The sequence below is a fragment of the Aptenodytes patagonicus genome, chromosome 8 (assembly GCF_965638725.1).
Source record: "Aptenodytes patagonicus chromosome 8, bAptPat1.pri.cur, whole genome shotgun sequence".
Classification (NCBI taxonomy): Eukaryota; Metazoa; Chordata; class Aves; order Sphenisciformes; family Spheniscidae; genus Aptenodytes; species Aptenodytes patagonicus.
The window spans coordinates 23,904,878-23,929,559 of NC_134956.1; the positions used below are offsets into that span (position 1 = coordinate 23,904,878).

Sequence of the window (24,682 nt, forward strand, 5' to 3'; positions counted from 1 at the left end):
CCGGGGCAGGGCTGGTGGAGGGGCCGGGGCCGCCGCCCGGCTCCATCCCCACCCCGGCCCGTGCTCGGGCGGCGCGGCCGCATCCTGCGCAGCGGCGGCGGGCGGGGCGGCGGAGGGGGCGGGAGGCGGAGAGGACCGGCCACCATTTAAAGCGGTAGCGGCGCGGCGCGGCTCCCCAGTGCCGTGCTGCCGCGGAGCGCGGCGGAGGCAGCCGCGGCCAGGGCGGGCGGGAGCAGCCGACCCCCCCCCCCGCCCATCCCGCCGGCCCGGCCCCTCGGGGCTGCATGAAGGCGCGGGGGAGCGCGGGCGGGAGCGCGGGGCATCGCCCGGGGCATCGCCCGGGCGGCGGCGGCGGCACCATGGTCCGCCTGGGCAGGCTCCTGCGGCTCCTGACTCTGATGAAGTTGCCCTGCTGCCTGCTGGAGTTCCTGCTCTCGGAGGCGGCCCAGGGGCAGGAGATGTACGCGCCCCACTCCATCCGTCTGGAGGGGGACATCACCCTGGGCGGCCTCTTCCCCGTCCACGCCAAGGGCCCCCCGGGCGTGCCCTGCGGGGACATCAAGAAGGAGAACGGCATCCACAGGCTGGAGGCGATGCTTTACGCCCTGGACCAGATCAACAGCGACCCGGACCTGCTGCCCAATGTCACGCTGGGCGCACGCATCCTGGACACCTGCTCCCGAGACACCTACGCGCTGGAGCAGTCCCTCACCTTCGTCCAGGCTCTCATCCAGAAGGACACCTCCGACGTGAGGTGCACCAACGGGGAGCCGCCCGTGTTCGTCAAGCCGGAAAAAGTAGTTGGAGTGATCGGGGCGTCGGGAAGTTCGGTGTCCATTATGGTGGCCAACATCCTCCGGCTCTTCCAGGTAGGGCTGCGCGGCGCCGGGCCGGGCGGGTCGCGGAGCTCCTTCCCGGCCGTGCCGGGCCGTGCCGCGGGGCTCTGCCCGCCGGGGACGGGCGGTGGAGGTGCCCGCGGCTGCCCGCCGCCTTGAACTCCGTTCGTGCCCCTTCAGGTGCTTCATTCGCCTCCCCTCCGGAGCATCTTGTTTCCCTCCCAGCCACCCTCTCTGTTTCAGCATCCTCCCCCGTCTCCCTTCCCCACGGTGCGTGGCACTTTCTGGATTTATCGCCCCATTTGCAGGAAGCAATCCGTGAAGGGAAAGGAGGAGGGAAAAAAAAAAAAGAAAAGGCGGTGATTGAGATGGGTTTGCGTTAGAGAGAAATATGGCTCGGCAGAGATGCGGGCGCACGGCAGCGGGGGCACGGCCGGGACGGGCTTCGCGCATGAAATTTCCACGCTGTGCGAGGGCAGGGTGCTGGCAGCGCCGCAGCCGCCCCCGTCCCGGGGGTCGGGGGGGGGGTCTTTCCCCGGCGGCACTTGGCGGAGACGGGGCTGCGCTGGGCAACTCCGGGCACCCGACCGCTTTCCGGGGCCGGCTGGGGCCGGGCTCCCTCTGCCCTCCCGGAGGGTACGGAGCCGGCCCAGACCCCCGGTTGGACGGAGGCGGCGGCGGGGATGGCGAGCGCGGCCGTCCCGGGGGCTGGGGGCGGCTGGCCGGGCTCCGGCTGCAGCCCGGGAGCGCCGCTCCGCTCCGCGCCGCCGGCCGAGGCTCAGGCGGCTCTCGCAAGCGCCGAGGGATGAGCAGAGCCGGCGGATCAAAGAACCGTGTGTGTGTGTGCGGGTGCGGGCGCGGGTGCGGGGGAGATGCGCTGCAGCGCCTGCCCGTTCCGCTCCCCCCCCGCCCGGGGCGCGCTGCCCCTCTCGGCGCCGGGGCTTAGCCTCGCTGGCTGTCGGGGCACGGAGACCTGTTCCCCCCGCCCCCACTGCATCCTCCTGTCCTTCTGCGGCACCCCAAGTCCGGGAGAGGGCATTTGTCCGGGGCTGAGCCGGGGTCTGGTTCGCCGGGGGTGGGGGTGCCCCCCCGGGGCGCTGGGTGAAGCCGCCGGGGCCCGGCAGCGAGCACCGGCTGCTCCTCGGCAGCGATCGCGGGTGCAGTGGCAGAACCGCCACCAGATGCATCGTGAGCAGCGGAGTTTCTCGCTTCCTATCCTACGCCTTCGCATGCGGAAGGTGGTGGTGGGGTTTATTTTTATTTTTGTGCAGCGGGCGGAGAGATCCCCCGCTTTTCCCAGCTGGAAACTTGTGAGGTTTTCACGGCAAATCCACTCTGTGCTGCGAGCAGTCGTCGTTACCCCTTATTCCCATCTGGCTGTCGGTGCCAGGTACGGCTGTCACATGCAAGATGAACGGAGCGATGTGCCTTCTCCCATCACTGCCCTTTGCACTGCCCAGCCAGACTCGGTCCTGTCCATTTTCCTGAAAGAACATTAAGGATCCGGTTTTGTTTTTCTTGCTCGCCTCCCCCTCTTGGCAAATTAAAATGCGACTTGTACTGCTGCTGGATTCAGCGGTGTACTGAATCTCTAACAATTTGTGCGGCTTTAACATGCAGGTCTTCGTATTGAAATGCTACCTCCGAGAAAGCAGCCCCGCTTGTGTGTGTGAGCAAGCTTGGCATCGCTAGGTACACTGTACTTATTTCTGTTTGAGACTTCTTGCATTACAAACACCCCTTCCTGGGCTGCAAAACAGATGATCTCATGTTCTGCTTGAGCTGGAGCCGAGAAGCTTGGAGGGATGCGAGTGGTGGTGAAGTTCTGCTGAAGTACTGGTTCAGCAGACACTGATCTGCTGTAGACTTCCACCAGTCAGTAGGTTGAAATTAGCCAGCTGTTTTCTAATGAATCTCATTCAAGAGCAAATCCGGGGCACGCTGTACTGAGATCTCACTCAGGAGGAAATCCTGGGCACCAGGAGCCTTTTGTATAATGCCACAATACCTGCAAAATCTTTGGTGGTATGTTACATAATGGAGTTTGAAGAAAATAAGACATTCAGGGAGTTTCTTCATGTAAAGATATTTATATAAATCTAAACACTTTAATGTATTGTGACTAAGCATCTGTTCAAAATTGCTTTTAAACCAAATCATCCAGAAAGCAGGAACTGGTACATATTGGGAGAGACTTTACTGAATATGTGTTTTACAGCTTGGTTCTGCCTTCTTTAAGAAGATTTTTTCATGCAATAAAACTGTTCCCTGTTGTCCTCTCTTCCTTCAAAACACAGTTCAGAACATGTCCCAGCCAGAGAGAAATAAGAAAGAACTATTTTAAGAGAGAGGAGGAGAACTGGACCTATTAAGCAGCTAAGTACCGTTGTGTGCGGGCGGGTGAGAAGCTGTTACTGGAAAGAAAAAAACAACCAACTACCCAACCACAAAAAAACTTGTTAACCTAAATACTTTGTCAAATGCATGAGCTGTTGCAGCCAGCTTGCTTCTCGTGGGTCACTGTAGGTTTTACTGACGGTGGCAGTGGTGAAGGGTGGGTGAACGGCTCTCGAACACTTACTTTTGTGCCCAAACTGGCTTTTCTCTAACATCTCGTAGATGAAAACTCTTTCCATCTGTGGAGGCCTCTGCAAAGAAATCTTACTCACTAGTGTTTACATTTCTCTGACAGTATCTTGGAAGAGAAGTATTTGTACTCTACCTTAACGCAGGGAGAAAATATATATATATAACCCGTACAGAGCACAGTGGGGTTTCCTCAGCCAGCTACTGATGCTTAAGGGGCTTTCTCTCCAGGATGGGTAAGATTTAGGCTATTCATCTTCCTCCCTGCATACGAAGTTACGGTATCTCGCCATGCAGCTCACCTGCCTGTTCCCAATCTAGCACAGAGGTTTGGGAGCATCTTCAGCTAATGCCAACAGGTGGATCAACAGGAGGAAACAGTACTGAGGCCCTCTGGTTTGAATTCATCCGTGTAATTGCTGTTTGGAGTTTTGTAGAAGCTTTCCTTTTGTAAAAAATGATGTGAAGGATCTACATTAGACTTGGGCTTTTTCCCCTGTGACGGAAGCAAAAGCCTCTCCCCCTGCCTCTGTGTCTCTCTCCCCACTTATCCCTGAATTGCACCTTCGATAAAAGGTGATGGGAATAGCTGGGGCGAGGGGATTTTCCCTGGAGCCGGGGGGATGGCACTGACTCCCAGCTGCGCACAGCTGCTGCTGGAGCAAAGGGAAGCCGTAACCCCGACTCTGCCTGCCTTTGACTGACGTGCTCACGCTGATGGAGTGAAGCTGTCGGGGCTGCTGAGACTCGGGCATAGTCAGAGTGGGTCATTGCTCTCTCTGAGTCACACAGGATGTGTCGATGCCTTGGAGGTGGGCACAGGAATTGCCAATGAGGGCAGTATGTCTCCTAAGGCCAAGTACATGAGGATTTCTCTTCCAAAATTACAACTAATGAGAGACGCAACTGCCCTGCACAAGCGCGGGGTTTAGAGGAAGGGGGAGGCTTCACACCCACGTTCAGTATCTGTCATCGCCATGAACTTTGTGTGGGACCTTCCGCGAGTTACTTCAGTTAAAACGTTCGAGAGCATCCCAGCTGCGCATCAAGGTCCCATCTGCAGCAGCAAGTTAGACCCCACGCCTGAGATGTGCTGAAGCCCAGCTGGATGTTTGACTCGCTTTTGAAGACAACGCAGACGAGCTCTCCCCAGTTTGCCAAAGGCTCACCTTGGAAGGCGTCGAGCTGGGGGGTGCCTCTGGCTGGATGCTTTATTTTCACCTCTCTCTGCTATTTAATTTCGTCCTCTTCAGAAGCAGGGATGTGAGTGCCCTGGCAGGAGTTAATGTGAGATAGCCCTTTCTGACTACGTCCCTCCGTAGACAAGACCTCCTCTTCTCCTAGGGGTTGTGCCCCATCCCTGTCCTGGACGGGGAGGGATTGTTAAGCCCTGAACTTTGGGAGCGGGGCTGCCTGGGGCCGGTGTGCTGCCCAGCACCAAGGGCCTCTGTCTTTGCTGCGGGGCCTCGGATTAATGCAACAGAAGGGATGATATAATGTGTCGTGGACTGTGGAGATAAAAATGCATAAATATTCAAGAATGTCAATTACAGTCACTTTTTCAAAATACAATTCTATCAGAGCATGCCAATAAATAGTATGCCGACTGTAAATTAAATATCTGTTCTAAAAATAAAACAGAAACAATTTGGAAAGCTGTTTCCAAATGCATCAGGGAGTTCAAGGCAATATGTTTTTAGGCTGCTAGTTTTGCATTGTAAAAAATATTGTTACTTCACAGTGTCATAGCTTTCCTCACAAATTTAACTCCATGAAATTCAATAACTATGCTGAAAAAAATTGCTAAATGTTTCTTCTGTTTCATATTTTCTGGGAGTAGAACCATGCAATATGGGGAATATCAGCACACTGATTTCTTTTTTTATATTGGAAAACTAATTTTTGGACTCCCTTAGAAGTACAGACATCTCATTACAAGCTTTAATAATGAACTAATTACCGCTTCAGGTTTCTGTCCTCGGTGAATGTAATTTTAAATAGTCAATCAACAATCGTTCTTTCTTGACTAAATACCTTTTTTCTTTTATCAGTGATGGTTCTTGTGGCCCATAGGGGCGCGTTACCAAGCCCCTTCAGGGAACTTTTTAGAAACCAGCGTGGGATAAAGGAGTACAATGAGATTGGGAGTGTAAATTGAAAGGTCCCTTATATCCCTTGGGGGCTTTTGGCTGGATTTCCTTCTGCGGGCACCTTCGTGCTAAATGGGAAGGATGAAAGCTGCAATCCTGCCTTCTGCTCTAGACACAATGAAGCCAGTAGAAATGTGATTATTTGGAAAGGAATACAGCTTAAAAGCGCAGCTCCGAGTTGGATGCTTCTTTTTTCTTAGAAAAGGGTGTGCATTTTCCAGGGCTCTCTGAGTAAAGATAGCCTCTTTGCCAAAGCGGTGGTAGCCGCCTGCACCAACAGGCTGCGGCTGGCCGAGCTGCAACGTTCGAGGTGTTGCGACTGGTATCGATGGAGACTGTGGTTCTGTCTCACCTTCTGGCTTGAGGGAATTAAATTTGGCTCTCGGCAGTCATCGGTGCCTGTTTCTGCTGGATTTGCAGCATGGTCACAGGGAGGAAGGATGAGGGCTGCGTGAGAATCGCTTTACAGAACGCGTGATCCCGTGATTTCAAGAGATGCTTCTGAAGTGTTTGTTTTTTAATTAATTTTGTGCTGCTCATCTGATCAGTTTCTATAAACTACTTCACTCTGCAGCAAAAGTGTTTGCACACTGATTGTTCCTCCCTCTGTCCCTCTCGTTTATTTAAGTTTCCCACAGGAATATGGGATATAGGCCCAAAGGTTTCTGTTTGTATAGGTTCTGGGTGCAAAGCCAAAGATTCATTCTGAGAGCCCTCCTGCCAAACTTGACTTAATGAGATGGTAGTAAATGGCCAATTTAATTTACTGCGATGTACCTGCCATGGCGGGACTCTTGGGTTATCACTGGCATTTGGGATGTTTTAGCACTATTTTTCTCTAGATGCTTATATATTTTTGAACTTGTTACCAGTTTATTGCATTTTCATCTTCTAACTTTTAATAAGACAATATTGGTTTTAGGAAGTGGAGTAATGATTAATTTTTTAAAAGATATTTCAGGAAAACTATACATTCTTCAGTTAGACTCACATAGAGAATTTAACAAAAAGCTAAAAATAGGAAACAGTAAACTTCAATTCTTTGCCTCTTTTCAAAAAATGGCTTTTGTGTTTCTCAGCAAGCTTTCATTTTCATCAGCCTCTAAATATTTGTCCTTGTTGTTACTGATGCACCTAATACATGTCAACAAGCTGAGCCATGCTGTTTTACTGTATTGTTGTTGAAATAAGGGGCTGTAGTTAATAGATGTGGATTCTTATTTCCGCTGTATGAATCAAAAGTAAAGGAAAAATCCTTGCTTCAAGAATTCACATGTTTCCATGTGGAGTTACTAATGGGAGGCTGGCGGTGCTATGAATATATTTTTCTGGAACATGGTGTTTTGGAGGTAAAATTCATTTTCTTGACAAGGCAAAATTCAATATTAGCAGTAATCTCAGCTCTTAATCTATTTTCGAGCGTCTCTCTGTAGACGTTAGGTAGAAGGGACTGCAAAGAGTCATGTGGAAGAAGACTGGCTCTGCCAGGAGAGGGATGCTTGCCCATGGAGAGAGAGAGAGAGATGATGGTGCTTATGTGAGCAAAGGATTAGCAGATAATTGGGGCTGGTGTGGGGAGCAGCACAGGGAGATACTGGAACGTGTCAGCTTGTACAGTGGAAGCATATATTCAGCAAGTACATTTGTGCAATTCCCAATTTACTCTTTGAAATGAAATAAGGTGACCTCTTTGGAATGACAAATGGAGGGATCACTTCAAGGCATTAATGTTTATGAAAGAAATATTGATCTGGTTTTCAATCTCATAACACTAATACTGTAAAACTACATGTACTATATTATGTATTTTATTCTATTAAATGAGTTTTGCTTGGAGGCATGAAAACCATCCAACACAATACTCTGCATTGTAATATCAAATGTTGTTATTTCTATTTATAGTGATATTCAGATTAATCTCAATGAGTGACAATGCTGACTGTCCCAGACATAAGACTATGATGAATTTTATCATAATATTGGAAGATACGAAGCATGTAATTAAGGCTGTTTGGAGAGCATGGAATCCAATATAGTCAGGTCATTAGTGTGGTGGAGTGGGTATCCAGGCAGAGAGAAATCTGAAGAAAAACAAGTATTTCTAAAGCCTTCCTTGTTACTGATTATTCACAAGGTCCTATAAAGCCCTTCTGCTGAAGGCAGTAGAGGTATTCTGAATCATCACCAATTTAGCTGAGAATAAAGCATGGTCCTATTACGGGCCACTAAAATATGGTAGCCCTGCCCTGCCGCAGGCCACCGGTCACTCGTGCGCAGCCACCATGCATTTTACCTCGCTGGAGTAACTCTCATACCTGCAGAGCTAGCATAGTTCTTCCATGCAATTGTACTACATCAGGAAGAGAGACTTCAAATGGCAGCAATTAATATGTCTAAAAGCTCTTTAATTTCTGTGTCCCCAGGTCACAGGGCCATCCCGCTACCCCTGCAGACAGCACAGCGGAGGTTGCAATGGCACTATTTTTTTTTTTTTTTTTTTTTGCAGCTCGGGGGCTGCTGAGCGTGATGGAAATGGTGCTGAGGTGCAGTGTCCGGGCTCCCGTGTGCTGTATTTTGTAACAAAGCCCTTCGTCGGCGCCGTGCACACGCGGACTCAGTGGCAGGGTGCAGGATGGTGCACCCCAAGCACTCCTACAGCGGGGCGGCTGCTGAGACCTTCACAGCGGGGTCTCGCTCCTTCTCCAGGGGGCAAGTGCCTCCATTTGACAAAATTTGACAAGTGGTGTTATATTTCCAGAGAAACTGTAACTCCAGCAGTATTGCCCAACTTCCCTCTAATTTAGTCTATATTGTGATAAGTGATGTTTTTGCTGTGTCATTTGGGATGTTCGGGAGAGGCATTAGCATGCTGTATGAATGCGAGTGTGTTGCAAAGTATATATATCCTCTTATTCCTTGGCTGACGGGGTAATGCAGGCCAATGCCTCGCTTCCAAGTACTTTTAAATGAACTTGGCAAGCATGGCCAAACCCCTGTGAAGTGCTCCTAATTAGAGATCGCCTTTCTCCTTGCGCTGAGATCATGTGAAGCACTCCAACTACCTGGCCTCTGATTTAAATGGGAAGAGAAGGCAGACTTGGGAGACCTTCCCTTCTGAATGCCGTGCGCTGCCTGGTGTGGCACAGCACCCTGATTTCGGATGGGATAGAGTTAATTTTTGTCCTAGTAGCTGGTACAGTGCTGTGTTTTGGATTTAGCATGGGAACAATGTGATAACACACCGATGTTTTAGTTGTTGCTGAGCAGTGCTTATACTAAGTCAAGGACTTCTCAGTTTCCCATGCTCCGCCAGCGAGAAGGTGCACAAGAAGCTGGGAGGGGGCCCAGCCAGGACAGCTGACCCAAACTGGCCAAAGGGACATTCCATACCATGGGATGTCATGCTCAGTACATAAACTGGGGGGAGTTGGCTGGGGGGCAGCGACCACTGCTCGGGGACTGGCTGGGCATCGGTCGGCGGGCGGTGAGCGGTTGCATCACTTGTTTTTCCTGGGTTTTGTTCTTCTCTCTCTGTTGTTGTTTTCCTTTTCATTACAATTTATTATTATTATTATTATTATTATTATTATTATTATTATTATTATTATTATTATTTTATTTCAATCATTAAACTGTTATCTCAACCCACGAGTTTTCTTACTTTTACTCTTCCGATTCTTTCCTCCACCCCACCGGGGGGGGGGGGGCAGGTGAGCAAGCGGCTGGGTGGTGCTTGGTTGGGTGGTGCTTGGTTGCTGACTGCGGTTAAACCATGACACAGATAAAATCTTTTCACATGTAGGGCACATCAAATAGCTCTATTTTTGTTAAAAGGATAGACTGACCTGTGTGGGTGGGGGGGACAGTTAGGAGCAGTCTTAGGTTGCAAAATTTCATTCTGATGATGGTTCTGCTTAATGTCTATGAATATGTTTGTGTATGTAGGTGTTTTATATATATATACTTGCGTATATATAAAAATTTTTTTTTAGGTATTTATACTGTAAACATAAGTGACTTGTCTTTTAATATCTTGCTCAGGGGTAAGGCTGGGAAGGAGAGAGCAGGCACCAGTGCCAGGCCATGGTGGGCGAGGACGGGATGGAGCACGCCTCCGCTTTCATTGACTACCACTGCTGTCAGTGTGCCAACAGCCGTGTCACCTGCTTGTTTGGCTTTTTGATTCTGTCTGTCTCACATTATTATGATGTTAGGACTCAGAAGAATCAATGACATGTGATTAATAGAGAAAAGAGGTGTTTTAGTAATACAGAGCCACCTCAAAGGTGTTCAGCATACAGTCAACGGGTTGTGTTCAGGCTTGGCTGTTCCTACGCGGGAAGTGAGTGAAGGGAGGATGAGCAGAAACCGTGATGGAAAACGGGGGGGGAAGAGTGTGGAGAGGTTGGTGTGCGGCCAGTGCAATGTGAGAGGGTGCTGGAAGGAGGATGCTCTGCGGGACCAGCTCTCCCTCTCCTCCCACCAGCAGGAGCCTCAGGTCTTCCCCCAACAGCAGCTGGGGTGGCTTTCTGGACCTCGGCATGGGCAGAGGGGATGGACAACAGGGCTGTGGTGGCTCTTCCCTTTGTGGCAGGCTACTGGCCATGTGCCTGCCACCTTGGTCTCTGCCTAGAGGCTGCTCTGACAGATCAAAGGGAGAGTCAAGGTCGGGGTGGAGGAGCTGAGAGTGGTCGCTGTGCAGCACATTGCCCTGGTAGAGGAAGCAGCCAAGGTCGAGTCCGGTATCTGCACGGTTGAGATCAGTGCCAGGTGGTGACACAGGAGTCCCAGGGAGGACGCAGCCCCGTCGGCGTGTCACATGGCAGGTAACTGGCACGAAGCCGCTCGCCTTAGCCCAAGGGCAATGCTTTGCTGGAGCTGCTTTACTGCTTCCAGTTCAAAAGCTGGATAATCTGGACCTGGCTTTGGTGTGGTCCCTGTGCTCCCCTGCCTGCTGTAGATATGCCCTTAGATCTTGCTCTTACAGTTTTACAGCTGTTTTTGGCTTTTCACTTGTGGGTATAACAACTGCTGACAAAGCCAAAACCTTAAGCTGTCGTTGTCCTGAAAAATGACTCTGATCCAGGTTCTCCTCAGGTGGGTTGATACAAACCCGTATCTCCACTTCCTTCGTTAGAGACTTCACGTTTCTGTGGCTGATAGCGGGATGTAGCAAACAGCCCAGCGCTGCTCGGGGTGCCTGCAGCCGGTGGGGTTCAGCGATACAAGCCCTGCGGAATGAGCGAGCATCGCCTCTGTCAGTGCTGCAGCCTTAATGGGAGCTGAAGGGCGAGCCGAGCTCTGCGCTGCCTTTAAACGCCCCTTGTCATGGAAATGTAAAAAAGTTGATTGTAGCGTGGTTATAGGGGCTTTCCAGGACTAGCTGCAAAAGTCGTCCTTTTTGTTCATAAACCAAATTTCAGTTATAGAAATGACGGTGTAAAAGTGAATATAGAACCTTGCACGTGATTTTTATAGCAGCCATTTATTAGTAGCCTACACAAAGGCCCTAATCCAAACTTTTCTTAGAGTGCCCGTACATAAATAGGACGATAAATCTAAAGATTGTAGAGGACAGAAACACACGCTTATCTTAGCATGATTTTCCAGCATTTTCTTTGGATGCTCCAGCACTGGCTGATGTCGGTGGGAAGGCAGCAAGCTGGACGAGGATCTGGCTGATTTGCTGGGACAGTTTCAGGCATCCCTTTGTCCTGGTACCGTCCCCTCGCCCTCCCGCTCCGGCCCCTCGTGTGCTCCCCCCCAGTTTTCTGGGGGCAGAGGTTATCGGCGTGGGCTGCCGCCCACTCCTTCAGCGGTGGTTCTCTGTACTCGTGGTGAGTCCCTGATCTGAGACGGGACCCATATAGCCAGGCTGGTCCTAGCAGATGCTTGTTCTTTTATAAACTTTTCTGAAGAATATTCTACAACCTCAATGAAAGACTATTTTTTCCCTCCTAATAGTCAGCTTTTATCCTCTTCGCTGGAAATTTTCCTGGTTTTGTTCTGACTGTACTTTCACAGCAGGCTATGAGGCTTAAGTGCAACACAAGATGCAATAGGTATCTTCCTAAAGCAAGACTTTTGCTCTCCCTTCTATGCTGGAAGTTAGGGAAAAAAAACTAGAGGCTTTGAATGCTTTAGTGGGAGAGATTTATCCGCAAGATTAACATACACTCAGCTGGGACTCGTGGAACTCCATCTTTCTCTGATTCAGGCTCGAGATGTTAGCCTAAATTTCCAATGGTCTGGATGGGTATAGCGGTTATTTTAAATTCTGTCTTGTCCCAGTGATGCATTTCCAGTCTAGACTACCTGTGTTAAAAAACAACCAAACAAAAATCCCGCAAGAAGTTTGCTTCCACAATAGCCCTTGTTTAAAGAACTGAAAATTTTCCAAACAAAGAAAATCATAAAATCCCAATTCTCTCTATTCCGTATCTTTGATGGAGAGGACAGAGGGTTCAGGATCTCAGGAGACCTTTGTGCCTACATTGTCTCAGATGGAGACGCTCAGGTTCGGTGCCTTGCGAGTTTGTTTCCTCTGCTGCCATTTTAGAATATGTGTAGAGTAAAGCATTCTGCAAGCTCATATGCAGAAGATTTTCTAATAAATTTATTTTTTCATAAATATTTTAATAACAGTAATTATGCATTCATCAGAATGGAGATTTGTTTCAATGTCATTAAATTCAGCCTCATAATTATATGCATGGTATTTTTGCACAGAGTACAAACTGAATGCAATTGCTTTGTAAACGTATTGCAGCACTTGGCGACACGGGAGGAATTTACATCTTTGCAGGATTGTCGTCTCCAGCTATTGGCATCTTCAATATACCAAGAAGAGTGGGACAGCAGGAAATTTTCTTCTATGAGAACGAAGGATTTGGGCCTGAAGAAGTGCAGCAGGCTTCTACTTCCAGTAGCAACAACCGCTGAGCTCCTTAATACGTGATCAGAGATAAAATGCTAATTGTGAAATGCAGAGGTGCCACTTGTGCCACAGCTGATGTGATCGTGCCAAAACTGCACAGACTTTGGGGGGGGGCGCTCTGGGACCCCTGTTTGCACACACCGCGACAGCCACCACTGCTTACTGGGCTATCAAAATGCTGCTAAGATTGACACAAATTTACTTTTGAAATAAATTTATAAATTATTTTTGTGATAAATCTGTACTCTTTTTTTTTTAAACACAAATTGATTTTTTTAGACATCTTGAGGTAAACACAGGTAAGTTAGTATTAGAAGTTCTGTTGCCAAAGAAAGCTTGACTAGACCGACTACAAGTCTGACAGCAAAGTCCCTTTTCACTGTGAATATGGCCCTTTATCCTGGGAGAGCCATGCATCCGCTGGTTTCTAAGTACCTCTGCTTGATAAATGCAACTTGGTAAGCTTAATCAACATTTTTGTTTTCAGTCGTGGTATCAGAGATCGCTAATGTTTAGCCCCAGTACTACAAGACCCCATGTAACATACCTACTTTAAACACTGAGGGTAGGTATAAGCGTATACTCTCTAATTTAAAAGTGAAACAAAGATCATCTTTTTTGCAGGATGAGCTCAACTGGCCGTAGATATTTGATAGATCTCTAATGCTCATCTTGAGTTGTGACAGTGTATCCCGTGTATCTCAGTACTTAATTTCCATGTTAAAAAAAAAAAAAAAAATCAAAGGCAACTTGACTGAATCCCACATATCAGCCGGTATCCTGTGTATCTCAAGGACAACACAGAGTTTAGTATTCATTGTGTTACATTCTCCATTGATTCCCCAGCCTTCGGCATCCGAATTTTCGTTGACGCTCAGGTCCATAACCACTTCTCTTGTGCTGTAACACATTATCTGTCCGTGTCCAACGCTTGCTGCTGCTCTCTCCGTAAAACTTCAAAGTTCAGATCTTGGATCTTGGGTGATGCAGCCAGAACAACCTGTGTTGCCTCCTCACCTTCCTGTCGCGTATAAAATGGGGTTGATAAAGGCCTCTCGGAATTATTATTAATGTTACCTTCATTATCGTGTCTTTTCCACTTGCTGTTTCTCTTGCATTTTCTATCCCTACCCGCAGGGCTAACCCTCCCCCCCCGGCCTGCCTTCACATGAGGATGCATTGGGACCGCGGCTTCCCAGAGGACCACCCACCTATTCCTGATTAACGAGGGCTGATGGCATAGCTGGGTTTATTCAATTTAAAAAAGTGATTCTGTATGGTTGGGGTCAAGTTCCCTGCTGATGGATGGAAGTGGAGCTCTGACAGCTTACACCAGCTGAGCCTCTGCCTTCCTTTTCTGTATATTTATTGCCTTTGGAAATGGGTACGTTCCCCAGTTCTGTGAACTTTGGGGCATCAGGTATGCTGAGATGCCCTTAGTGCGTGGTCATTTCTCAGGGCGATGCATAATGAAGAGATGAATCTGAAACAATAGGATACAGGTTAATCTAATGGATGGCTGAAAGCTAATAAATTCTCCTGTTGTCTTGAATTTAATGACAGCTCATAAAAGCCTAGACAGCATCACCACCAGTTTTAATTGTGCTAGTGCCTTGCCACTATAGAGACAAGACTAAGTGCCCAGAGTTGTTTCCCGTGCTGATCCCATCAAGATGGAGTTCTAACAGGATCAAGGCCAAATCCCATTTAATAAAAAAATGGCAGGAATAAATCAAAAGTTAAAGGTAAACTGTCAACGCAAATTTGGCTGGAAGTTGTTATTTCTACAGAAATAAAATCCAGCACTAATAGAGATGTTTTAGTGATTTTTAAAGAAGGTAATTTTGCGGTAGTACTTGAATGCACAGAAATTATATTGACAATAAAAATTAATTAAATGAGTTCTTGTGGTTTTGTAGTTTTTCTATCTGACAGCAGTACAGAAATCATCAGAGTATTAGCGATGTAAAGGAAATTATCCTTTTAAGATTTTCAAAAATAGGAGAGGCTATTTTGATGCCTTGATTCCCCAGCAAGTCTGTGGCAACTGGGAGCTCCCTGCCTGTTCCAGTGCTTGAAAACATTTCCTGTAGTAGAACGTTAGTGTCCTAGGTAAAGCGATTTGTGTCCTGTACGGGATTCTGGAAGTTGACACAAAAAACCTAATTTTCCATCTGCCTGCAGCAACCATGATGGCATCAGCCCTTAGGGAGTTACAGCTTGTTTTCACTTTGTTAGCTAAATTGGATATGTGGAAATGGAGAAATGACTTGACTTCTTCAAGCTTTACGGAGGATGTCCAGGACAGCTGCAGAAGTAAGTCTACAACACATTGAGGTCTGTAGCACATCTCAGTGTGAGACCGGGTGGATGGTGCTGCAGAGCAGAGGTGCTGAAGTCCATTGAAAGGCAGCTCTCCATCTTTAAGAATTTTTTTGCGATATGGTGAACTGTGAAGGGCATTAAATCCACGAAGAAATGAAAGAAATCACAAACATTTTTTTCCCACCTGTGATAAATGTATTTTGCTAGAGAATCAAATTGTTATTAAAAAAGCCCCCAAGCCCTGTGCTTATTTTCTCAGGAAGATTCGTCTTACATTTCAGAAGAAAATAAATACCTCTAAACACAAAAGCACTGAGGAATGAGGCTGATAACTCTTCTATAAAATGTCCTGTTTGAGACAAGCAAAGCTTCTGCTGTTCTGTCTAAGAAATCCATCTGTTAGTGAAATAATAATTGTTTATTCAAATGTGCATTATATGGCGACATTTATGATGAATGCACGTCCGTGAAATAAAGCCCATGTTTGTTTCTGAGCATGCATCTATGCTGCGCTGTAACCCTGCACTTAATAGTTAAATGTGTAATGACGCTTTCCTGATTGTCATAACCCAGCAGTTGATCCTGGCTGAAAACTCTTATCAGCCCCAGTGAAAATGCCACATGCAGAGTTAGAGCAGGGCCGTCAGCCATGGCGCTGCAGCCTGGCTCTGGAGCAGACCTGGGACTCCTCTTACGGGTCATAGGGCGCGTTTGCATGTTAGCAAGCAAGTAAATGCTGCAGCGGCGAGGTAGCTGAGGTACATCATTCATGCTCTGAACTATGAGAAAAGTTGTAACAGTTTATCAAAAATATGAACTGTTCCATGGGGCGAACTAGCTGATTTGTGATACCTCTATGTGGCAAATTATTATATACATTTCTATGCAATGGTTTATTTATACATAGTGCTTTGTTTTTCCTTTTGCTACTTTTTCAAATTGCAATTTTTAGCGATAAATGTGTGTGCTTCTCCCTCTTCCCTCCCGCTGCTGTTTCTCACTCAGCTCCTAAGCAGTCTGGAAAACTGGTCTGACAGTTGACCCTAATCTCCAGGGTGAATTTTAGATAAGATACTATTGGGTTCATGAAATGAAGTTTTTTCTTGTGCCATTATGAAGGTATCATGAGCTAGCAAAACTAACAAACCATTCTTTTTGTCTTTCCTACTGATTTTGTAGGGCATGTTAAATCTTATCACTTAAATTATAATAAATATGGTACACATTAAAAATAACAAAAATAATGAGGTATAGTTTAAACACACAGCTAGGAGAAAACACGATCTTTCTCAATTGAACTGTGTTTGTACTGTTCATGAATCTTTTTGTCATATTTGTTGACTGAGATTTTTTTTTTTTAAATGTGCTTCACGAAGACTAATTAAAAATGCCAGTTATTTAATGAAATAACATTGCACTGAGGTTTGTGCTGCTTTGCCTCTCGGTTTTGTGCTTTGCGTTATACCTGGTATCCTGAAAGTTTCCCAGTGGTACTGTGGTGTGCTAAGAGGCGAGATGGAGTCTGGGCTGTAGCGCTGGTTTGCTGCGGCGTTACCTGGGGAGGGTGGAAATGCACCCTGGGGTTTGGAGAGGTTGGGGATTGTCAAAGCCAGTAAGTGGAAATAAAGTACATTTCCAGTTCCTCCCATTTCCACTATTTCAGCCTATGTATGAAAACCAAATCATTATATTGATTGTTACTATAAAACTTAATAAGCCATTTGGTTTTTAACTGGTGATGGTCTTCTAGAGAGTGTTTCGATGGAGAAAATTAAAGTTACAATGAATTACTCAGACCCTTTGTTTGCGGTCATCCTTCTTACCACACCTGTGCTCTTTGAGTGATAATTTTCCCATGGTCTATGTTTGCAGGGTCAATTCCTCAGTTTGCTTTGGGATGGCTAAATCCATGTTGACTTCGACCAGTGGGCAACGCAGGGATGCTTTGGCTGTCCTGTATTGGGAACGTTTTCTCCTGGTCCATGGTGTTCCCCTGGAGACACTGGGACAGTAGATGGCATGGGACCTACTGACTCCATTGAAAACCTACAGCATGCCTTATAGCGAGCCTTCAGGGAAAGTGTCTATGTGCTTAGTGAATTACCTGGGATACTTATCGCAGGGAAGGGGCATATTCAGGCTAAATGACAGCCTGCCACTGCACAGAACAAAATACTTTTAAGCTACAGCAATTTTAAAAATGGAAACCAGGGAGAAAATGGACTTGAAGGTACATAGCACTCCGACAGACAGGAATTGGTCCTAATGGGCCTTGAGCTGTGCTAGGGATGGAGGGCTGTGAGCTCAGCCAGGGCACCTGGCTGCAGGTGGGAGAAAAGTTACTGCTCTCCTATGTCTCCCCTTATCAAATTTATTTTTATTCCTAATTTGGACAAAGAACTCCCTCAGACTTGAACTTTTCCTTTTTTGGCTGCTGCAAGGGGCTCCTGGCATCCAGGCTGGGTGTGATGGGGGAATCAACTGCAAAACATGGCTGCTCTGCAGTACGTGCTTTACTTTGTAAGAACTTGCATCATATGAAATCTGCTGGGCCTAGATAAGATAATATCTGATTTCAAAAAGTAATACATGACCTGGCTCCCGAGTCTAGCAGATGAGTACTTGGTGTAAGCCTAGGAAAGATGGAGATGTGATTTTTATCTACTCCCGCACGCTCCTTGCTCTCAGTCCTGCGAGCTTTCCAAGTGAGCCCCCCCGCAGCCCCAGGGACCCTGCATCAAGTAACTCCCCCATCGCCTGGGAATCCCCTGTGGGCGCTCAGACCGGTCTCACCGCTGCTTTCTGCAGCCGAGGGATGCGCGGCAGATCCATAGCACGGCCGGCCGGGGTGAGCAGGGTCTGTCTATTCCTTGTGCTCGGGTGTGGAGGAGCTCTCTGGAGCCTCACAAACTTGGCAAGTTTATTGTCAGAACAGCAAAAAAAGGAAGAAAAAAATTTTGCTCTCCAGGTGTTTTTTTTCCCCCTTACCTCTCTCCCAGTGCTCACATAAATTAAGCAAAACGTGGTACAACTGCAATCTGTTTTCCTTAACAGTTGGCAAAGTGTAGTATGTGCTATTAAACCTGAATCCATTGGCAGATGAAAACCCACAAAGCACTTCACCTTTTCTTTTAAAGGCATACTGCTCATCTTAATTTCAAGCATCACAGATGTAAGAAAAATATTTGGAAGACATTGTTTTGGCTTTTTTGACCTGTAAAATATACTCTGTCATAGAAATCAAGGTGTAACTCAGCAGAATTCATGTGTAGTGTATAAATCCTTCACCATGAGGACTATCCTAAGTACATGTGTCTGGAAAGCTGTCCAGCAAGGTTTTGACCTCAACTGGGGCTTCTAACTGCCAGTACAATACTAAAAATATACAAATTATTGTAATGACAGTGCATAAAGAGCTGGTTTTTTGGCTGGAGTGAATTTGTCAGCAGAATTGCAGAGATTTCCCTTACCTTAGGATTTTGCTCATTGTCTTTCAGAGATGAACACAAAATCTACCCATAAATAACCAACTCAACATTTTCTTCCACAGCTTTGAAAAGAGCGAAACCCTGCCAATAGTCTAACAGACTAATAAAGTGAAGTGTCTTCTCATGCAAAAGAAAATCCTGTCCACTTTTAACACGGATTAATCTCTGACTGCCAGGATTGCTGACTTTTCAAGAAACCGTTTCTTGGCTTAAGAATCTGTTTTGGGTTTGCGTGGCCAGGTTTTGGTAGCGGAGGGGCTACAAGGGTGGCTTCTGTGAGAAGCTGCTAGAAGCTTCCCCTATATCCAATAGCGCCAATGCCACCGGCCCCAAGATGGACTCACGGCTGGCCAAGGTCGAGCCCATCAGCGATGGTGGTAGCGCCTCTGGGATAACATATTTAAGAAGAGGAAAAAAAAACCTGCGCAACTGCAGCCGAAGAGAGGAGTGAGAATATGTGAGAGCAACAGCCCTGCAGACACCGAGGTCAGTGAAGAAGGAGGGGGAGGAGGTGCTCCAGGCACCGGAGCAGAGATTCCCCTGCAGCCCGTGGTGAAGACCATGGTGAGGCAGGCTGTCCCCCTGCAGCCCATGGAGGTCCATGGTGGAGCAGATATCCACCTGCAGCCCATGGAGGTCCACGGTGGAGCAGATATCCACCTGCAGCCCGTGGAGGACCCCACGCCGGAGCAGGTGGATGCCCGAAGGAGGCTGTGACCCTGTGGGAAGCCCGTGCTGGAGCAGGCTCCTGGCAGGACCTGTGGACCCGTGGAGAGGGGAGCCCACGCTGGAGCAGGTTTGCTGGCAGGACTGGTGACCCTGTGGGGGACCCACGCTGGAGCAGTCTGTTCCTGAAGGACTGCACCCCGTGGAAAGGACCCACGCTGGAGCAGTTTGTTCCTGAAGGACTGCACCCCATGGAAGGGACCCACGCTGGAGCAGTTCGTGGAGGACTGTCTCCCGTGGGAGGGACCCCACGCTGGAGCAGGGGAAGAGTGTGAGGAGTCTCCCCCTGAGGAGGAAGGAGCGGCAGGGACAACGTGTGATGAACTGACCACAACCCCCATTCCCCGTCCCCCTGCGCCACTGGGGGGGAGGAGGTAGAGAAAATCAGGAGTGAAGATAAGGCCGGGAAGAAGGGAGGGGTGGGGGGAAGGTGTTTTAAGATTTGGTTTTGTTTTCTCATTACCCTACTCTGAGTTGATTGGTAATAAATTAAATTAATTTCCCCAAGTCGAGTCTGTTTTGCCCGTGACGGTCATCGGTGAGTGATCTCTCCCTGTCCTTATCTCGACCCACGAGCCTTTCGTTACATTTTCTCTCCCCTCTCCAGCTGAGGAGGGCAGTGATGGAGCGGCTTTGGTGGGCACCAGCGCCCAGCCAGGGTCAACCCACCAGAGAATCCCAGTTGATCAGGAGAACTATGCACGTTATTTTGGCAATTAAGTATTATTACCTTTATTGGTTTTGGTCAGATGGATGTGCTGGTATTGTCAACAGTTTTGACGTAATGGTAGATGGAAGGAGTTGTGGTGAAATCTGGTTTCTGCCTTGGCTAATATTTGTGCCTAAAGTAGCTTTGGGTATGAACCGAAGGTGGCATGGATGAACACAGAGTTGTCTCAACCCCAGCCTGCATGAGGATTAGTGCCTTTTTCTTGGCAGTACAAAGGGAATCAATGACATCTTTAACTTTTGTGTAAGAAACCTTATCGCTGAAGTGTCAGAAGTAAAACCTTGCTTTTGCAGCTTCAAAAATGCAGGTGGTTGTTACTGGAGCTCTGTTAGGACCAGCTCACTGATGTCAGTTTGAACTGCTGAGCGCAAAGCACTGTGAAAATCCAGCCCACCAAGATTTTGGGTATTGCTGGGATGGATCCTAAGAGGAGGGGAATGTGTTCTGGTATTATTTTTTTTTTCTTTGTGTTAAAATGACCTTTTCAGGTTAATTAGTTGATTTTTTTTCCCCCACTTTGCACTTTATCATTATGTATCTCCAACAGAGTTTGTAAATTCACACCTTGTTGACAAGAAAATTATTCTGGGGAGTAGTGATCACAGCTTTGCTGGTAATGTGTCCAACCAACAGCATCTATGAGGTCCTGGTGAGACAGGAGCACTGCACTGGAAAAAGCAACAAATGGAGCTATCTAGATAAAAGGAGAAATGTGATCATATGCTGTATTTCAGATGTCACCACACTCTTCAGATTTTGGGGACTGGCATTTTTTGTAAAAAAGCCCCCTTAAACACTTAAAACTTCAGATTTTTTTAAAAACTTGCAGACATAAGCCTGCCCAAAAGGCTCAAAGCTCAAAAACATCTAACACGATTATTTTAATGGAAGTGTAGATTCTCACAGTAACTCATGGCCACAGGAGCTAGGATTATTAAAAAGTCATGCAAATACAATTGCAACAGCAGTAAAATTACAAAGCTCTAAATATGCCGTACGATGCTCAGGACACTTCTCAGGACTTTCTCCAGTACAGGAAAGAACCTAAATTTGAAAAAATGTATGTTTATAGGCAATTTTAAAATTTTCATTTGGTAGATTTCAGCGCTTTGACAAGTGAAGGTAGACATGTTGCAAATAAAGAGGTCTCATGCTCTCCAATTTAAAAATACTCACTAGTACAAAAAGATGTTGAAATTTGATTAAAATCTTAAGTGGTAAAAAAATTGTACTCGTGTGGTGTGTGAAACAGTGCGCAAAGATAATTCACGTGTGCTGGAGTCCCATCAGTGACCTCAACTGTGGGGCCATGTGGACCTATCGCATTGATGGCTTTGCACTTTTCCACTCGTATTTAGTTCACTAATCCAGCGCTTCGGCTGGTTATTTTGGCATCCCGAGTGCTTGATCCTCTTCCAATAGTTGACATCCTCTCAGTGCATTAATTCCTCTCTGGCATTATGATGATAAGGTATTGATGAGAAAACTTGGAAGATTAAGACTTGAATTGAGTAAGAGTAGGACTAACCTTAATTAATGCATGTTACTGTTTCTTAGATGACAGTTTATCTGCTCTTAATTAATGTTGTTCAAAGTACGTTATAGATATGTGATTATAGACTTATTTAAAAAAGCGATGGTGAGTAGCTGTCATGATCCAACAAAAGGTATACTTAGATGGCAAGAGAAAAAAGGTAGTTACCAGTATGGCTAAGTCATCTGCACCCCAGGAATCAAATGAGGCGACTGCTGGCTGTAGTTGACCTCTCTGTCACTGAATCAAATGGAAATTGAACCGAGCAGCCTAGTGAATCTTTTTCAATTTTGCCAGCTTTTATTGACTCCTGTAATTGTCCTAATGAGACACTGCATTTAAGTTGTCTAGTCTCTCCCACCCGCTATTTTTTCTCTAGATTTTCTGAAAGTCTATTTTTTACATGGGCTGTTCTCATACGCAGTTCTTTACATTAACAGTTTTAAAATGACAGTTCTTCTATATCTTTTTTAAAATGTTCTCTGGGGAATTATGCTTCAAACAGGGAAATTGTATGTTTCATTATCAGAAAGGTTTCAGGCCTTATCAGAGTCTTTTTGTTATAGTTGTCATGGAGGTTTTTATTATTATTGTTAAATTGAATAATGGGGAGGAACCTGTTCTTAAGTCTTTGTACAAGAACTAAAATTTAAATCTAGATAAATCTGCTCTGTTTGCAAAAGTGACTTTTTAAGGTTAACTGCATTTAGTTACAATCATTGGAAGTGCAGCTTTGTTACTTCATGTGAGTTAGATAGCAAGGGCTTTTGCAACTGTAATAAGGGAAGATTGAACCCGACTTTTAAATGTCGGTTGAATATCTGGTAGTTATTTTTCAGGGACTGTTACTTCTTGGTAATCAGAAGAAACCCTTCCTTAACCTCTCAGGGCTGCTACAGGACCCTAGCAGGGATAAAGTCTTTTGGTAGTGGCAGGGAAAAAGATGCTTCAAAAAGATCTGGAGGTGGATTTTCTTTGTAGTAAGTACAAAATGCTTCCTTTTGGGTGGGGAGTGAGATGCTCCCCAGGCGGAGCAGGTCGGACATGTCACCGTGTTCATGGTCCTTTACAAGGACAGGCTGAGCAGATGTTGCTGGCGCTGCTCATTCTCCTGAACTGCAGTAGCTCGGTGATTTGAGCCAACTAACTGTGGACCGCTTTTCTGGCTTTACCTGGTTAATACAGGCCGTGCCAGTGCCAGCGCCAGCGCCGGAGCGTCCTCACCCGCGGCTCACTGATGCTGTCGCCAGTTAGCATCACCTCTACAGAAGCGTGCTCTGCACCAGCAGCTCAGCTGGAGTACCATGAAGCTGGAAAAATCGCTATACTGGAGACGGGATGCTAATTATTATTCTGCAGGATCTCAGTATTATTCATAGCCATCAAACATCCCTGGGACGGCAACAGCTCCCGATTTCTTCGGGCTGGGATGGAATCTGAATAAGCAATAAAGAGATTAAAAGCTTGGATCTGAGCGAGCTCTTGCAGCTGGGAGTCACGGCAGCAAGAAAAGGAGAGGCAGCGGAGTGTGACCTTTTTGAAATGTGGGCCAAATTCAGCAAATAGTTTTGAAATAGTTTTGTCTAAAAAAAGAAAGTAGAGGAATATTCTGAAAATGTAAAAAAAAAAAAAAAATTCATTTCAGCATATTCAGGCTACCCCAGACTTTAGGGAGCTTCCAGTTCAGAGAAAGCATGAAATGTAAATACTTTATATAATGCTTACTGTGACCATCATACTCATTATGCCTATGAAATGCATCATTTTTTCCTTTGGATGCTGAAATTTGTTGACAGTCAGGAATAAGAAGAGTCCCCCAGGATTGTTTTGGTGTTACGCTATGGGAACTTTCCTTGTAATTACCACAGTAAGGCAAACTGCAGTAGGCATTTTAAAATAACAAGTTTAGATACTAACCTTTTTCAAAGGCTTTGATGAAAGATGTGAAAAATCGGAATTCATTATAATATTTCTAATTTCCTGACATTAAAATAGGAAAGACTTTCTCAAAGTGCATCTTCTCACATAGTTATCGTCAAATGTCCTAGTTTAACAAAGGTCCCTTGACTCTATGCATGCCAATGAACTTAACTATTGAATTTATAAATCGTTGCTAATATATGCTCTACAAAAGGAAAGGATTTCTTTCTGTGTATACATTGCTGTCATACAATTCATTACTGTGGTATAAATGCCTGAATGAGTTTGGTCTAAAGGTGCATAAATACATTTAAATGGATTTAAAATTAGGGCTGTTAAAACACAAATGCCCTAAGAGCATTTTGGGGCAAAATTAAATTCAGGACACACATAGAATATAAAAAACTATATACACACATGCACGCGCACGCACACAATTTCAACATTGTCATTGTTTGTTTTTTATTTAAAGTCATAAGAAAGCATAAAAATAATTCTTAAATCAATTTCTAAGACCGTAGGGAAGGTAAACAAAAGCATCTGAGTGCTGTTTACCCTTGAGAAGAACAGGCAGAATTCTGGTTTGGTGCCAGTTTGTTTATTTTTCTGTGGGTGGGGTTGTTTGGGGGGAGGGTATCATCAACTTGAAAGACCCTAACCAAAACCATTCTTCAAGGCTTTGTTTAAAGACACAATGAGACAGTCCCTGCTCTAAAGAATTTACCATCTAAGCAGAAAAAAAAAAAAACAAAGGGATTGGAGGAAAGATGTATTATCTCCCTCTTGCAGATGGAAAACTGAGAGGCGTAACAGATTAAGTGAATTGCCTCTGATCGTTTAAGACAATCTGTGAGCGCTGTGCAGTGAACTTCGATAACGTAAGCCCCCGTGAGAGCCACGGCCACAAAATCATCCTTCCCCATCCGGATGATGGGGGAGAAGGGAGCGTTCTCTGATGGGGTACAATTTCTTTTCCTTCTTCCTTGCTTCTAGGGCTTGATATTCACGCACTGATTTCCTTGGCATCCTCCACACCGCTCCTAGTATCTCCAAGGCAAAAGTCTTCCCTTTGGAGGAATAGTGGGTTGTGACAACTCTGGTTTGTTTTCCCAGCGTGTTCCTTATTGTCAGGTGAACGTGTTGACAGTAAGCCAGGTAATAAAGATTAACAGTGGGTGAAAAGGGTAGTTCTTAAGCACCTGTTGCTGTTTACTGATAAAATTGGGTATAAAACTGAAAGGATCAAAATATCAATATAGGAAGAAGTTAATGCCATTCCCTTTAGAAAAGAAAAAAAGGAAGGCGTAAAAAAAGTAATGGCGTGGAGTCACAATACAGCCTATCCAAGGAGGGAGCAAGGCTAAAGCAGATGGGAGATGGAGATGAATTAAGGAGACAGTGACACAGATGGGATCAATCAGGAGGTGAATGAGGAAGATGATAAATGAGA

At 46.2% G+C, this 24,682-nt stretch overlaps 1 protein-coding gene across 3 annotated transcripts in view; it reads left to right on the forward strand.

The window, feature by feature from the left end:
- The first annotated feature begins 313 nt into the window (after positions 1-313).
- GRM7 (glutamate metabotropic receptor 7) overlaps positions 314-24,682 on the forward strand; it is a 317,851-nt gene continuing 293,482 nt past the window's right edge. For 2 of the 3 annotated variants that reach the window (XM_076346708.1, XM_076346709.1), the window contains exon 1: positions 328-869. In XM_076346708.1, coding sequence (XP_076202823.1) covers positions 360-869 — 510 coding nt within the window. In that variant the 5' untranslated portion in view covers positions 328-359. Of the gene's footprint in view, positions 870-24,682 lie in introns of all 3 variants that reach the window. The other variant, XM_076346707.1, reaches the window with a different exon arrangement.